The sequence below is a fragment of the Sitophilus oryzae genome, unplaced genomic scaffold, assembly GCF_002938485.1.
Source record: "Sitophilus oryzae breed Bouriz unplaced genomic scaffold, Soryzae_2.0 scaffold_173_pilon_pilon, whole genome shotgun sequence".
Classification (NCBI taxonomy): Eukaryota; Metazoa; Arthropoda; class Insecta; order Coleoptera; family Curculionidae; genus Sitophilus; species Sitophilus oryzae.
In genome coordinates this window covers 806,241-824,323 of record NW_022146435.1, presented here as the reverse complement: position 1 = coordinate 824,323, position 18,083 = coordinate 806,241, and the positions used below count along the sequence as shown (strand labels likewise).

The window sequence follows — 18,083 nt, the reverse complement described above, 5'->3', positions numbered from 1 at the left end:
TTCCCGAAAGACTAACCCTTATTTAAATAACAAATATTGTAATATTTGAGGGGCGTTTTCACCCTCTTGGAATATGAGATTCGAGAAACCCCTCATTAGGGAACCTCTACACCCCACAGTCAATCCGTTTTCCAAAAATCAGCTTTAAACCTCAAGCAGTTTAAGCACAATCGTGATTACTCAATGGTCATATTTTGTGAAACACCCTGTATACAAAATAAAATATACGTGTTTAAGGGTTTTTCCGAAAAACTCACGGTTTTTAAATAAAAAATATTCTAATATTTGAGGGGTGGTTTCGCCCCCTTAGAATTCGAGTTTCGAAAAATCCCTTCTTATCCAACCTCTACACCCTGAAGTCAATCCGTTTTTCAAAAATCAGCTTTTTACGTCAAGCGCTATAAGCAGGATCGTGATTAATCAGTGATCAGATTTTTCGAATCACCCTTATACATTTTTAAAAAATCTTAAAATAAATAAAATAAAATACACGTGTTTAAGCGTTTTTTCGGAAACTTGACCGTTTTTTTAAAATATTGTGATATTTCAAGGGTGGTTTCACCACCTTGGAACTGGAATTTCGAAAAATCCCTTCTTATCGGACCTGTACACCCTAGAATCAACCTGTATGCCAAAATTGGGCTACTTACGTTGAGTGGTTTGAGCAGGATCGTGATTAATCAGTGAGTCAATCACTTAAGCATTTTATATATTATAGTATAGATCTACTTTTGTCCTTATCCTCATCAGTTAAAATTGATTTAATAATACTTTGGTGATAGAATTTCTTGTTTGAAAGTGCTATGATCATTAGAGTTATAATTACCAAAAAAAATTGCCATTTTTTTTTTAATTTTTAAAAACTATTTTTATTGATAAAAAGAAGAATGAAATTATTGGGCAAACCCACAGTTGGTTTGGTTTGGTTAGTTAAATTAGTAATATTAGCCATGAAACATGACTAAAATATGACTACCTGTAGATAGAGTTGTGCTTGGTCAATTGACCGCGGTCAATTGACCGAGATTTTGACAGATTTTGACCGGAAAGATTTTGACCAGGTCAGGTCAAAATCTTTTAATTGGCGTAAACCGAATAACAGGTACTGACTTGCCTAAAGAACTCGCGACGCGAAAGAATTGTTAGTTGCTGTTTTAATGTTGACTCAATGAGTTCAATGATGACTGTGATGAAGATGAGATTCCGTTGTCTAGATTAGCCTGTGCTACCACCACTCATTAGTATTTTTTTATTGCTATTATGCACTTTTTTCCGCTACCTCAGAATGGCTTTATATTTGTTTAAAAATTATTAGTCTTGTTCGGTTACTGTCTTTTTTGTATCATTTAATATAATGCAAATACAAACAAATCGTACGATAAGTTGCCGCGTGTGGACCACGCTTTACATTTAAATTAATATTAAATTTTATATAAAACTTTTAAATTTAATTATCATTTAATGTAATGTTTCGTTCTGTTGTATTCTTTAGTTTTTGTTTACTATTTTTTAATCACTAATATACGTATAAATGTAATTTCTCCTACTTTTATTTTTTTAAAATGACGAAAGAATTTGACTGGTGCTTTGTCAATTGACCAGTCAATTGACTGGACAATTGACTACAAAAGATTTTGACGGTCAAAATCCCAACTCTACCTGTAGACACTAGTGTTTCTGCCTTCCGGCTTCATCAATACGGGAGGAATCAGCAACGATGAACTAGCAATCCTGAAAAAAGAGAAAAAGGGAAGCAAACGAGGCACGAGAGAATAATATTCATTATGTTAAGCGTTTTCATTTAAACAAAAAAATAAGACAGGTTACTACAATACATTTTTGTCCTTTATTCTATATATGGTGCTTCAAACACATGGCAGTTTTTCAAGGTAGAGAATATCATTTTAACAAGATTAGAAAGCTCCGATTTAGTCATGTTTGAACCCTATTATGTGTTCCGAAAATGGAAGTATCTTATTAACAATGTGACAGACACACAGGAACGTTTAAAACAAATTGATTTTGTGCTCTAATTTTTAAGAATAAAGCATGTTTTTATGGTATTCTGAATCATTGAAATATTTATTAAAATTTAGTCATTGAAATGTTTAATCTAAAAATTCGGAGGTTCCATATTCTTTCGTTTAAATATGTAAGTGTTCTTGAAGTATTTTTACATTTATTTTAAATTTAAATACAAGTTCACTGAACCTTTGAGTCATTTGATAAAATATAGTAAATCGTTATTCATTAAAAATTTGTCAGCACATCATAGGAATAACATACAAGGATTGTTAGCAAAAATCTCATTTGAACATGATCATCTATTATAATTGCCTATTTTATACCGGGTGTTTTTCAAAGGTGGCTCTCCCTATAACTTTTGTATTTTTTCCAACAAAAAACGACATTTCGTATGTTATTAGTGTAGGTACATGACAAATCTAATTCATACGTAAGTCTAAGTTTCTAATTCACCAGAAATGACTCCAACTTTTAATTTTTAAATGGTACCCTCTATATTTTTTTTACTTTATTCAATATGGCTTGAAATAGCAAGTATGTATATGATACCAAACTTTGAAAAAATGCTTTTCCCAAATATCCTAATGAGCCCAGAGCTTGATGAATAGGGTGTTTCCGTCGGTGTGGTTAGGCTCCTTAATTAAAAATTAGTGGTTTTATCACAGCCGCTCAGCGTCATTTTCCATCAAATAAAGTACAAATATTCCGATGGTACCATTTAAAAATCAAAATTTGTAGTCATTTCCGGTGAACCAGGAAGTGACGAAAAACAATTGAATACGTCAATCAATCCTGATTTATGTCATATGCATAAATACCAAATCTTGTTTTTTTATCTGAAAAAAAATATAAAAAAGTTATAGGGGTGTACCACTTTCGAAAAACACCCGGTAGAGTTTTATTTATTATCTTTATATTTTTTATCCAATAGCTAATAACTGACAATATGATTCATAGTTTAATGCAAAGTCTTTTGAACTTACCAAATGCTTACACAATTCGAGATAGAATTAATCCCAATTTTAATCATGTAATTAATATAATTTCAACATGGATGTCAAAGCTGGCGATGTGTAAACAACGTCTTTGGACAGGAGCAGTAGGAACGGCCAGAAGTATCGATATATCGAAATATCGATAGTTTTTTAAATAAAAAAAAACTAAATTCGAACTTTAATTTATTCAAACCTTGACCACAGAATCTGCATTCGCCTTTGTTTCCTAGCTTCAATCTACTGATTCATTGAAGAGACCTAGCTTACTACTATAATTTTTAGACCTTATAATCCTAGGCGACAGCCTAATATGATTTATTTCCTTAATATCTCCCGTTAGAGAGAAGATAGAAAGTTGCGGTTTGCGCTGATATTTTGGAAATTTTGTGCCCTATTTAACGGTGCAAAAAGAAACATAACCTGCTATTTAATTTTTTTATGCAAAAGCGCCATATCTGTTATGATGTCAAACAGCGCCCTCTAGCTACCATGAAAAAAGCTATGGAAACAAAATTTATACTGGAAATCATTAAGAAAGAAAAACTCTTTTAAAGAGCCCTAGTTTGTTTAAATCGGCTAACCTAAACCAGAATTATCCTTTTAATGAAAGCAAGTTTAACCTTCCCCCACCACTTAATTTTAGGAGATAGAGCAAAATACGCTAATCAAAGAAATTACAAATTTCTCGATGAATTTACTAGTAATATTTAAAATACCTGTTTACCTTCATATTTTTGAGAAAACTCTGTTTTCTGATTGGCTATCAGAGAAACGCTCCCTAGCGGACATTTTTCGAACTTCAAAATAATTTCCACTGATTTCTCTTGGTCGATTTACTTATTAGAATTTTTTTCTCAAAGTTATACGATAAGTAGTTTCTGAGATACAGCCGGCGTCCATTCTTAGTTGGCCACCGGGTACATAATTTCGTTCGCTCTGTATATACAAATAACTTTCTAGGGAAACAGAAAATGTTGTATTTCATACCAATTAAACTTTTAGTAATGTAATCGAGGGTGCAATTTTTAAATTCATTATTGGCCAACCATAGACATATTGCCGGATGGGGCGCCGCGCCGCACAGTGCTTCGTCCCATGGACAAAAATCGAAAAAAAGAGTTAAAATCTACTAATATCTGAATATGTAATTTTATACTTATAGAAATCTTCAACCATCCTGTATATTATTTTTCATAAACAGCGTTTTTTGTTAGCAAATATTTTCACTAAAAATAAATTTTGCGATCATTATCTTATCAGTGAAAAGAATAACATTCATAGTAGTTCTGTATATTATGGAGTTAAGCGGTACGTACTTAATTGAAAGCCACTATGGATATTGTTAAACAAGGTATGTACTTTAAATTTATTTCTAAACAAGTTCCTGATTGTTTAGTTTTTATTTATTTTTTAAGATGATTCTTAAATGGGTATAAAAATTTTACGTTTTCAAACTTCAAAAAGGCATTTAAAAAAACATATCAAAACATATCGTATTTATTAAATATTTTTGTTCCCATATTCACACACTTTTAATTTTTGTATAGTTCACCTGCGTCTGCTTGCGACGAAGTTTATTTTACAATACTTTTCAGATGGAGTAAAATTGATAAGCAATGCCGATCTGGTTAATACTTGGCTTGATCATAGGGACAAGAACTCAAAATTATTTGTATTTCAAAAAATGTGTTCTTTATTAGATATTGATGAACCTTCCAGTCGAATGAGACATCACTTGTGCCTGAAAAAGCCCACTATGTTGGAGCGAAACGTCGCATAAGAAAAGTTTCCATCTTTAATTTATTATAAAACCTCATACCCAAGAAAAGGAAAAAATATTATATGGATATGGTCTATTAAAGAGGTAACTATTAACATCCGAACCCCTCATACCAACAAAAAGAACAGTAACAACGCGAAAAAGTAACATATTAGAAAATGATGTACAGAAATATCTTACATGTGAGGATACTTCATCTACCTGTGATTTGGATACTATAAATTTGGAAGATTCTGTCAGCAGTGATTCTTCTGAATCATCAGAGTAGTTACGATTTATGCATTTTGGAGTCCTAAAGTAAATTTATAGTATCTTAAGATTTTTTTAATTAAATATAACATTAATGTTTCTTTTTCATTATTTCATTGTTTGTTTTTCAAAGAAAAACATTTTTATCTTATATTAGGCTTATATTGTAGGAATCATGTTCTAATGTTATTTCAATTCTTTTTTATCACAGGGATTTATTTAATACTTACACCGTTTTCATACTATAAATTATTATTTCCTTAGATGGAACACAGGTCCAACATTTTTATTATTTATAAGACTTTTTTTCATAAACGTGGGACTAAGAACATCATCATTTAGTACAATGAGAGTACTCATCATTTGTGTCAAATAAACCTAGTTTGAATAAATTGCCTACAATAAAAGAGAAGTTTTGCATTTTTGTCCTCTAGAGCCATATGTTCGAAGCACTGTGCGCCGGGCCGATTAACTGGAATTTAAATTTCCCGCTGTGGATTCAGGTGGTAGATCTGCTGTAAAAAATGTCAAGCTGTCGCATTTATTTATTTATTTCCTGACATTGTCATTCGTTTTGACACTTTAGTTTTGAATTACGAGTTTGGTTTAAATAAATAGTGTTATGATACTTTTATATATGAAAAACTACTACCATAGACATGGCATAAGAGATGACTAACCATATACGTTGATTTGGTTTTAAGCAACATATACAAGCAAATGTAAACAAACCATTATTTACAGTTTGATTTGACCACAGACTTAATACAATCTTTTTCTCATAATTTGATGACGTCATTGGTGTAGTCAGGATCTACATGGAAACAGAAAGAGTGTTAAATAAATAAATTTCTCTATTTACGTCAAAATCGTACGTAAATAGAAGTTAAATGACATATTATTATAAAGCGTAATATCGTTGATTGAAAGAATTAGGAGGATACGCAACCTAATGGGCCAATTCGTGACAAGGCTGAAAAAGTATCTTGGTAAAAATCGCTAGGAGTAATGGGGTTCTCAAGATATTTTGAATCCAAATTATCAATACCTGTCGTCAATGACATAAATTAAACATGTTTACTAAATAGTTATTAGACTGGAATCATTAATTTGAAATGTTTTTGCGCCAAAAGTTTTTTATCATCATTTTTTCGAAGAAAAATTTATTATTAATTTAAAAAAATAAAAAGTTCCCGAATTTATCATTTCCGTCAAATAACTATCTACTCGGCATGTTTATTTTTTGTCAATATTGACATGTATCGATTATTTCCATTCTAAATATCTTGATGACGGTTGGTCGTAGCGATTTTTACCAAGAGACTTTTTTTACGTAAAAAATCACGGAAATGTGTATTTTTTCACTCGGTAATTTTATACAGGTACGGACGAAAAGTTATTACTCTTCAAAACAGTTAACACATGTAGGTTTCGCCCCCTACAAATAGGAGTCATATTGACATCAAAATCAAATTTTTCATGTCAAAAAATTCCCAGACACCAATTTTCATCTAAATACTGACGTTACTTCAGAAATTATTTGGAAAAAATTGAAATAAAAATGAAATTTCTACACCCTGTATCTTCGAAACTAAGTATTTGAGAACATACATTTATACGAACTTTTTTACTCATTTTTATCTGCAGAATATGCTGCCGAATTTTCCGGCAGACTGTTCGGACCACCCTGTATATTATTTATATGATCCAGACACAATATTATGTTGGCACTATATACTTCTACTTTACGTATAACGTAAATATCGAAAATTATCGATATTTTCTTATGATGGACATCTCTATAATAAACAGTCAGACAAGGGGGTGTGTTGACTTTGTCGCAGACAACACACAATCTAGACGGTCGTTAGACTGCAATTTGATAACTTCGAAGAACTGCGACCTCTAGCGACTCAACTATAACACTAACTGCATTAAGGATATAGGAAACCAAACAAATGAGGCATTTTGCGAAGGATTGGGTTACGAACTTTGAGGGATCTATTTACGTATCTGAAACGGTTGCTAATATTTTTAATGGTGGGAAAATGAGTTCTTTGAATTCTGTTATTATCATTTCTGTAGTATTAGTAATTTAAAATACAAAGTGTTTTTTGAAATTAAATATGATTTATCAGGTTTTACAGGCAAACATATTGATTAACAGTATTATTTTGTTGCCATCAACTATATCTGTTAAGTGGAATAAAAAAGCAGTGATAATATTTCAAATAATTTAGACTGTCACATATATTTTATTAGGAAACATATTGCACTAAAACAAACAGACTGCAAGCCACGATATAAGTGCATGGTTTGTTGGCTTACTTTATCTGCTTTTATTAAACTAAACATTGTTTGAGTTATATTAAACGGTGTAGGGTGTAGGTATTATTAGATCGAACTAAATATTAGGATTATAGTTAAAATTGTATTTTATCCATTTGTTTTTGATTTTTGGTACCTACATTATTTGCAATCTTGAAATTATAAGAAAGAATTACACTGACGATACATACTTTCATAATCTGGAAATCAGTAGACAGGGGGATTCCTTTCCCAATCACGTCCAACGTTGGTTCCAACGTTGTAATCAATATTTGGCACAGGTTTCGACAAAATAGCAATCCACAATTCCCCCACACGATGTGGCAAATGTTCATGTGTCCAACGTTGGAAGGTGTTAGAGTCTATTACGCTATGCTGTTCGGGTCGCTCTCAGGGTTCGGGTAAAGTGGGTGTGATTTGGAATGAAAAAAAAACAACGCTTTATTGTACAAAAAGCACAAAAACAAATATACAAATAATAAAAATAACCAACCAAACCAAATAAAAAACAAATATGCAAATAATAAAAAAAAAATCGCAATTCAAAAAAAATTACGTTATAAAATTACAAATAAAACATATATGGACATTGCAGAACACAGGCGTATCTAGAAAATTTTACAAAAGGAAATCTGTAAATGGATAAAATCATGTTATATATCATAAAATCAAGAGTTATAAAATATTAAATACTAGACCTTTAACCAGTGTGTGAGATGATCAAAATTTTAAAATTCAAAATTGTTCATGATTAAACATCAACAAAAAAGTCGTTTACCGCATATAGGGCCCTCTCCAGTAAGTATGATTTCAGAGCTTTGCGAAATGCGGGAAAAATGAGGGTGACTTGATATTCGAAGGCAAATGATTGTACATTTTCTTGGCATTGTACAGTATTAAGCCCTTAACTAGTTCTGAGCTCGGGGTTGGCAGATAAATATCGTGCTCCGCATTCCTAAGTGGATAGTTGTGAGAAGGCCTTTCCGGAATAGAGAATATGTGCTTGCGGATTAAGCAAACGGATTCAAAAATGAATAAGGAAGAAAGAGTCAGTATTTTGAAATTTTTAAAGAAATTCTGGCAGTGAGTTCTACGGTTTAGTCCCAATAAGTATCGAACTGCTCTCTTTTGAAGTTTGAAAATACGATCAAATTTTGTCGCGCAGCAAGTACCCCAGAATGGAAGGGCATAACGAAGATGCGATTCAAAAAGGGCATAATAAACCATTCTAGAGGTTGATGAGTTAAGTTCCTTAGAAACAGATCTTAGCGCAAAACAGGCAGAGCTTAGTTTCTTTGATAAGGCTTCGATGTGCAAGTTCCATTTTAACAAGTCCTAAGAATCTCACAGAGTCCACGACGTCAATAGTGGTGTTATTAAGTACAAAAGGTTGTATAGTACTTTTATATGACAAAACTTTAGTTTTTGAAAGGTTGAGGCATAGGAGATTAGAATCGCACCAAGATTTAATGGTGCGTAAGTCACTGGATATAGTATTATCTTTGGTATTATATAGTGCCGTAACATCTGGGCCGCTCCAAGTGAAACTAGTATCGTCCGCAAAGAGGCAGATTTTACCGCTAATGCCTAGATTTGCAATGTCGTTGATAAGCACCAGAAATAAAATAGGGCCAAGTACTGAACCCTGATGGACACCACATTCTATAGGCTTACAAGAAGATATAGACGTATCAATCCTCACAAGCTGCCTTCTGTTGCCAAGATACGACTTAAGCCATTCGAGCGGCATTCCCCTGAATCCATAGTATTGCAATTTGTTAATTAAGATATTATGATTTACACAGTCGAAAGCCTTAGAGAAATCACAGAAAATTGTAGCTGTAGAGTGATGGTTATTCACAGGCTAGAGTATACATTATTAAAAAGGTCGAACATAGCATTAGTTACTTAGAAATCCAAATTGATGGGTAGAAAGTACTTTATATTTAAGGAGAAAAGATAGAAGCCTTTTTTAACCAATCTTTCAATGATCTTAGATAATGTGGACAGGAGAGCAATTGGGCGATAGTTCGAAGCTTGATCTTTATCTCCTCCTTTATGCAGAGGAATAATTATTGCTGTCTTAAGGCAGTTTGGAAAAACTCCTTTTTGGAATGACTCATTAATTAAAGTAGTAAGATAGATTAATGTGCATTCTGGAAGTTCAGAGAACATTTTGAGAGTAAGCCCATCAGTCCCAGATGAGAATTTATTTTTAATACTTTTAATTGTACTACGGAGCTCATCTAATGCTACGGGCGTGAAGAAGAAACTGTGCTTCTTATCTCATTTGCTTTAGGGAGATATGAAAGTGAATCATGAGAAGGAGTTATGGTGTTCACTAAATTTTTAGCCACATTAACAAAGTAAGTGTTTAAATCTTCAGGTGAATTAAAGACTGTGCCAGACGAAGAAGTCTTATTCCTTAAGTCATTTACAATAGCCCAAGTCTCTTTAGCAACATTACCGGATTTGGCTAGCCTCCCATTATAATAAATGTCCTTGGCAGCTTTTATAGTCTTACGATAAACCCTTCTATAAAGTTTCACGTAATTATGAAAGAAAACGCTGTCTGTGAATTTTTTAAGGTGAGATAATGAGCGCATGTTCTTTGCAGATATACGCAAGCCTGTCGTAGACCAGGGTATACCTTGCTTACTTTTGATAGGCCTAATAGGCCGAAGGAAATATAATATTTCAGAAATCGGCCTAAGGCTTAAGGTACATTCAGGCTGAGAGCGTCAAGCGTCGCATCGCGTCTTCGTGTCGAAATGGAATCAATTCACTTAATTTAAATTAGACCGTTCAGGTTCGAGTTCAATGGGGCGGACGCGACGCGACGCTCGACGCTCTCAGCCTGAATGTACCTTTAGCCTGATCCTGTCGTGTTCAGTCACACCCAAAATTCCAAACACACATGCTTTGATTAAGACTTGAATAAATTTTGCAGAGTTTCAGCATTTGCCATAAAATAGCGAGCAATTTGTTACAAAACCATATAAATTATATATCACTGTAATCAGAAAAACTCAATCTATTTCCGTATTGTAACGGAATTTTAAATTATGTCTTTATTTTCGAGAAAATTTAGTCCAAACATAAGGAATATTTTGTTGATGTTTGACCACCAGAATCTTAAAAATAAAGAAGTTGTCTAAAAATGTGCTACAATACGGATGTAGTATAATCCTTTATCTTTAATTTCTTTCTTTATTTATGTAAAAATACCTAGCCAGTTTTACATAAAACGTTAAATGCCGAACGCTTATTTTGCTACTTTTTCGTACTAGTGAAATGGACTATACGAAAATGTCATCGATCGTAATTTCCCAGCCAAGCTGAAGCATTTATTTTCGGTATACGGTATTATTAATTTGATATAATGTTTTTTAAAAATATATTTTTTTCTGTTGCTTATTTTTGGTGTACCAAATGTACTGTAAATTTAATATTGAATAACAGAATACGATAAGAGAGTTTAATACTTTAAGATATTTCAATCAGCTGCCAAGTGGATTGTAAATATTTATAAATACATGTCATAACTAAAATTTGTTGAACCTTTGATATACGTAATTAATGTGAGAATTGAAGAAAAAAGCTGTTGCTTTGGTGGAATACATAATTACCATAATATTCTAATTAATTGCATTCTTTTTGTTTCGTGTTGATATTCTCATTTTCACTTGCAACGTAGTTGCATTATTTATTTATAAATTTGCAAGTTAAACTTTGTTAAAATAAAAGTTTACTTAGATTATGGATAAGACCAAATTAAATGTTTTTTTGGGATTTTTAATTTTTAATATGCGAGAAATATCTACATATATAAAATGCTAATGCTTATCTGTGTAGTCTCTACCGAAGTAACGACTTGCTCTAGAAAGTTGCTTTTTTTACTAAAAGATAGCTAATTGGCTCGATTAACCTAAACGATTCTGCTTAAACTGCTTGACGTTTCAAGCTGATTTTTGACAAACGGATTGACTGTGGGGTGTAGAGGTTGGATGAGGGACTTCTTGTATCTCAAATTCCAAGAGGGTGAAAACGCCCCTCAAATATTACAACATTTGTTATTTAAAAAACGGTTACTTGTCTTTCGGGAAAACGCTTTGACACGCATAATTTATTTTGTTTTTTACATATTTTGAATTTTTTTAAAAAATCATACAGGGTGTTCCAAAAAGTTGGGTAATTGATTAACCACGATTCTGCTTAAACTGCTTGACGTAGAAAGTTTATTTTTGGCAAACGGATTTTTCGAAAGTCAAATTCCAACGAGATGAAACTACCCCTCAAATATTACCAAGTTATTTAATAATATCGCCATATTGTTTTTTCTCATGCTGACATAAATGTGACAAAATTTTATCCAGTTTGTATGTTAATGGAAATTCTTGCTTATCATCACCATTACAAATGATTAATTCGACGCTAACGAAGTCGCGGGTACACGCCAGTTATGAATAAACTTGAAGTAAATTCTTTTGACCGCTAGGTATATTAATGTGTATTTTTCATTATTACAGACATACTCCGGCCTCTTCTGCGTCGTGGTCAACCCCTACAAGAAACTGCCTATCTACACAGAAAAAATCATGGAAAGGTACAAAGGTATCAAGCGACATGAGGTTCCGCCACACGTTTTTGCCATTACAGATACAGCATACAGATCTATGTTACAAGGTGAGTACACAGACAGTATACATTTTCAAACAACATTGAACAGTGCGTCCGACACAGTTGCGCGTCTTTTCAGTCAAAACTCTTTATACAAGATACAAGATATATCATATAACAGTACAGAGTACAGTGACTAATACCAACTTTTTTATTTAAATACAACACTCTGTATGCTAGTCAATTTTTGGACTTGGAAATTCTTGTAGTAATACCTGCTTGGTTTGGTTTGGTTAGGCGTAAGCAGGTAACGCGTGTTTTGATTGCTCTTGTTTCACTTTGTTTGTGCGTTAAAAGCAATCAAACATTGATTGCCCAAGCTATGTTATGGCGACTTTAATGTGCGACTAGACCAAGCCAAAACCAATGCGATCAAAACCCGCTTATCGAGACATTAACGAGGCTACGTTAACGTCTACGGACAACCAAATCACTACTGTTTTGAATTCCTCTTCACAATGTTAACTTTATTCTTTTTGTTCTCCGTCCACAATGTTAACTTTATTTCAGAAGAAAATCATATAAAATAATTTTATTGACAACGTCGCAAATTCTATGCGAAGGCCATAGATGACATACCGATGATCGATTAACTGTCAATCGAAAAAGTCATAAAATTGCTGGCTTGGGATGTTGTAAATAAAAATATTTTCTTAATTTTTATGCTTACAAAGAAGATTCGTTACATTTTTGTGCTTAAATTAGGTCATTCCACGTCTATATGTATAAGGTAATAAAGTGCTAATATGTGATGTTTTTACTGAATCCGTGTAGAAATATTTACATATTTACTGTCCGTCGCCTGTACCTAAAATACGTTTTTTTTGTCGCCTTTTAAAGATAAAACACATTCATCCAACAATTTTTTTTGCTTAAAAATGTTCAATTAAGATAATCTTGCAAAAAAGTCCCAAAAAAGTGTGAAATGCTTGGGGTCCTATTGTGCACCAGAGCCGCAAGGACAATACAGAAGCAGAATTGCTAATGTTTCTTATAAATTTAATATATGTTTAGTTAACTCCAGCATACTTAATTATGTATATTTTGTTTCTTCATTCTACTTATTATAAAAGGTAAATATTTCCTAAAGATATCATCAGGCAAGCCGGCAACGTCGAGAAAATTTATCATAGCGTCCGGGAATCAACCAAACTGATAGGTGGAGATTGTCGCACGTTTCATTATCAGGTGATTAGCCAGGCGCACATCAGCCATGCGCATAACGTTTTCCTATTGGCCAGTGCTACCCCAATTTATACCCCTCGAAATAGTGGAAATATTGTCTAGAATTGAAAATTGAAATATCCACTGGTGCTGTTATTGTATTGTATTTTATATCTTTAATTTGATTTATGCATTTTATAATTAGTACACGCTCTCTAACAATTATTACTATATTTAGCAAATCACTAAACAGAATGTAGATACTCAGACTGTATATGGAAATTCCATACGCAAGAACCCGTAAATGTAGGAATTTAAATTTGCACATATTTTCCTGTTGCACTGGCCAGAATAATAATGCTTTTAGCATTTTTTGTTGATTATTTATTTAATGAGTGCCTGCTCTTGGTAGTGTTCGTAAACTCCGTCCACATAGCTCGCGAGCAGGCCGAACGAACACGAGAAACATGGCAAACAGTCGGAGCGAGATGCTCGCGACGCTCGTGGTGCTCCACGTGATTGCGACCTCATAAGATGCTTGATTCGACTGTTCGGTAGAGATGGGCAAAAGTAACCGGTTTTTTGAATAACCGGTATTTTCCTCTAAAATAACCGGTTATTTAAAGGTAGTTTTTTTTCACCAATTAACCTAATAACCTTGCATTACGTTCAATAACCTATAGCCGGTTATTTTTTAAAAAATCGTACTTGTTTAAAACAACTAACAATTAAATATTAGCTGTTTGAATCGTAAATTTCGAAGAAGCGAACGGCACGGATCTTCCCGATATTACGACCATAACGGGAGATCCCGCTCCCGCTCCCAAAACGAAAATATATGACATCAAATGTCAAAATTAAATCAGGCATCAGGCGAACCCTGATGATAATAATCAAAACAACGGCCGAATGGCCCTGATCTGTCAGGGCCATTCGGCCGTATAAAGCAAAGTACTAATGCCATAGACTACTACTAGCCACCAGCTAGCCAAGTAATACAAACCTAACTTCAAATAGATTCTCTAAATTCTATATTTAAATTTTAACCGACTTTAACGGATTTTCAACGGTTCTTCAAAAGTTTTCCATGGTTTCGCCCAGTTTCACCCACGTTTCACCGTAAATATATTTCATTTGTAGTTTGAAGTCTCTCTTGAAGCTTAGATTAAGAATACAAAATTGAAGTTCAACATAGAAGTTCAAGTAATGAATGAAGATAATCTCTCATTATTTATTCATTCAGTCTCCTTATTTTTCTCCGTATTTGATTAAAATAACTTGGTTGTAGATTGTAGAACTTGTGAGTTGTGTGGTTTATTTGAACGTTAAGTAATTACTAGTTTTAATATCATATCCATGTCTACTCAAAAAAGTGAGGTTAGCATTTTTATTTAAATTCATTTTGTACATATACATACTTACATTGCTACAATCTCTATTTAATCATGCGATTTAACTAAGTTTATTATCTAAATTTGAAGTAGACGTATGGAGTGTAGAGGACACAATTAGATTTTATTACTAAATATTTAGTTTTGCTAGGTTAGGTTATTTGAATAACCGGTTATTTTGTGTCGGTTAATTTTGTCAAGTTATTATTTTTTAAAGATAATTCCGGTTAACCTATAACCGGTTTTTTTACCAATAACCGCCCATCTCTACTGTTCGGCTCTATCGCGGTACATCAAAGCTTCGGAGCCATGCGAGCATACTTTACGGCGCGGCGGTTCGAGGCGCTCGAGCTGTTTGCGTTGTTTTTTAAGGTTTCATTCATTGGATTCGGTATTTATTGCAGTATGATGATACTACCATGATTTTTCTTATTTTATTTTGTTCAGAATTACAAATATTTATGTGTTGTTCTTGGATTAATAATATTAAATAAACCTTTAATAAAATATAACTCTATATTTATAAAATGGAAAACAAATTTCTTGCGGTATAGTTGTATATTCTTCTATATTTATATTGCCTACTTACATATTGTTGCGAGCCGGTGTGGACTCGACCTAACCTCACAATATGGCCCGCCCTCGGATGACCTTAACATCGCATAGACACCGCAATGATTCATTCGTTCGAGAAGAATCGAGACCCACTAGAATGGACTAGTACATACGAGAACATTCGAAAACCTTCTCTATGCGCCTAACGATCTTTGGACTATTCTAGATTTCTTTTACCTGTCGGTATAAAAGCCGGCGGCAGTGGCCTAGAGGGGGCAGTTATAAATATAACAGTGCAGTTGACGCGCTAAAATTCAAAATAAATTCTTAGTTATAAATCGTTTGTAAATAGTTCTATAAGTATTTTATCGTTATTGTTTTTGTTAATTAGTGTTAAATAAATAGTGTTTAAATAAATTGTGACTTTCTATCCACACGGAACCGACGAAAAACGTAACAATATCTTAATCCGATCTTTGAGAACTTTATTTATATTTTGGCATACGCCTGGTATTATTTTTGAAATACTTTGCTTAGGAAACTTTGCATAAATAACCCAAACTGGTATGTGAATCTCTAGTTGCAAGGAATCTTAATGTTTGGCCAATCTTTTTTTAACTTTTTCTTTAACCGGAATACACTTAAAATTTGTATTTTTTCTTTCTATACGGGGACCAACTAATCAATAAGTCTTTCAAAATCAGTAGCGGACATGCGATATAAAAAAATATTAAAACACGTTCTGTCTGTTTGTAAATCGCGTAGATGTTTATTTTCACTGCTGGGATCTACTTTTGAAATTATTAAACATCCAACACCGCCTTTTTTCTCTTTGTCTCCTTCGTTTTGCAATAGTGATCGCACTAGCAGCCGCTATTAAAAATACCTCGGTATCATCCATGTCCGAACAGCACGAATGCAAGCACTACACTACAATCTAGACGCCGTTGCTTGCGAGCCGAAAGATCTTGAGAAACACGACAAACAGGAAGCCCAAGCAATGCAAGCGCAATTAGAAGCTAGAGCGCGCGCAGGATCACGAGCGTGGGCGCACCTTTACATTTTTAATTTTATTATTTTATGATACTGAATTCTCGTAACAGTATTTTTAACGATTTAAGAGCATGGCTACTATTTTATAACTAAATACACATGCATTTGTTATAAAAAAAACTTAATTTATCTTTTACTTAAAAATTCATTAGAAATCTGCTACTATTTATTATATCTAATGATGTTGTCATGATAAGAGGAATTTTTCAATCTGCTAAATCAGATTACTTATAACATGACTAACTATTTTTTTTTATTCATACTTGATATCGAAATATTGAATATTGAGAATGATTGATTCCAATAACCTTCTAAGTAGCTGTAATATTTCAATATAACTCGTAAAATTGATTTTCTGGAATATTATCTGTTGAGATTTTACGAATTTTTGCCACTATTAAAACAAACCAAAACTGATTTCATGTGATGCATCAATGTAAATTAAACGGGCTAACGCACAGTGATCAGTCGGGAGGTTTAGGATGGGTTTAGTAAGTACAGCCTCAATCAAAAAGTGTCATTTTTACTCCTATCAAAACATTATACTATTCGTTTGATTTTCGTACTTTTATGCTTAGTCGTAAAATTGTTTTATTTTTATGCCTAGGCGATATTTTTATGCCTCACGTCGCAAAAATTAATACTTTTGTGACATTTGAAAAAAAAAATTTGCCTAACGGCTAAAAAATTCTTAATGTTTCAGTGGGTAGGTATTCTCCTCTGGCCGTCAGAAACATCTGAAAAATCAAAACGATTGTTATTGATGTATTATACATATTGTTGGTTTGGAATTATATAGTTAAACATACAATATACACATAATATACAACGACACAGGTAATTCTAAGCCAACGATATGGGTATCTCGGAAACTACTGGAGATAGAGAGTCTATTAAATGGGGAAAGAATTGCAGTTTTGTGGGGTCATAAATATGCGCCTTTCAGATTTTTGAGAAAGTTCATAGCTTACTAGATATTTCGAAAAAAAAACAAATTTCGGCTATTTCAAAAATGGTCCCTAATTCCATTATAATCTATTTTAGACAAAAACTTTTCAGATAAAAGTTGTAGATAATCACATCCTTAATGAGACTGTGTTTTCCTTTTTTTTCTAAAGCCTGTCATTTTTGACATATGACACCTCGTATGAAACCAACTTATGTTTTTTAAATGGAAACCATAGTTGGCCATGATATAAGCTATAATATGTTTTTTCGAAAAATTACTGAGTTATAGCCAATTCTTATCTTTCTACACTAATTTCACTTAGTTGGTATGGTATTCTTATTCTGTTATTTATTTAATTATTATAATTTAATCTTATAAAAAGACAGAATATTTTATTAAACGGTTCTTTACAATTTACATTACACAAATTAAAACTTAAAAAATAGTATACTATTCAACGAGCATAAATGTAATGGTGGCTAGGCTTGGATGATTTATGGATTGGATGATTTTAAACCAAACCAAACTTCATCCGCGTGACTAACAGCCATTATATGCGAGTAGAATACTATACTTTATCCAGGACTATCAAAAAAATTTAGATAATGTTAATATAAGTTTTTATTTTTAATGTCAAAAAAATATTGAACGAGTGATAGTAACATGGAAACAAAACATTGAAATTTTCTTTATTTTGTACGTACAATCGTATTCCAAGCCGGTTTGGATCGAGCACAGCTCTTCTTTGGAGTTTCGATCGAGATATCCGTGGAAGAGGTGAATAATGATACCATTATTCACTAGTGAATAACGAATATTATTATTATTTCATAAATACACTTTAAGTTACTTTAGAAAATGTTAAAAAATATACCGCATAGAATCTAAAATGAATAGGTCAGGTGATCGAGGAG

At 32.7% G+C, this 18,083-nt stretch overlaps 1 protein-coding gene across 4 annotated transcripts in view; it reads left to right on the top strand.

Annotated features, from left to right (window-relative positions):
- LOC115881775 (myosin heavy chain, non-muscle) overlaps nucleotides 1-18,083 on the top strand; it is a 141,555-nt gene that overhangs the window by 87,816 nt on the left and 35,656 nt on the right. For all 4 annotated transcript variants that reach the window (XM_030899418.1, XM_030899417.1, XM_030899416.1 and 1 more), the window contains one exon: nucleotides 11,907-12,063. In XM_030899418.1, coding sequence (XP_030755278.1) covers nucleotides 11,907-12,063 — 157 coding nt within the window. The remainder of the gene's footprint in view (nucleotides 1-11,906; nucleotides 12,064-18,083) is intronic.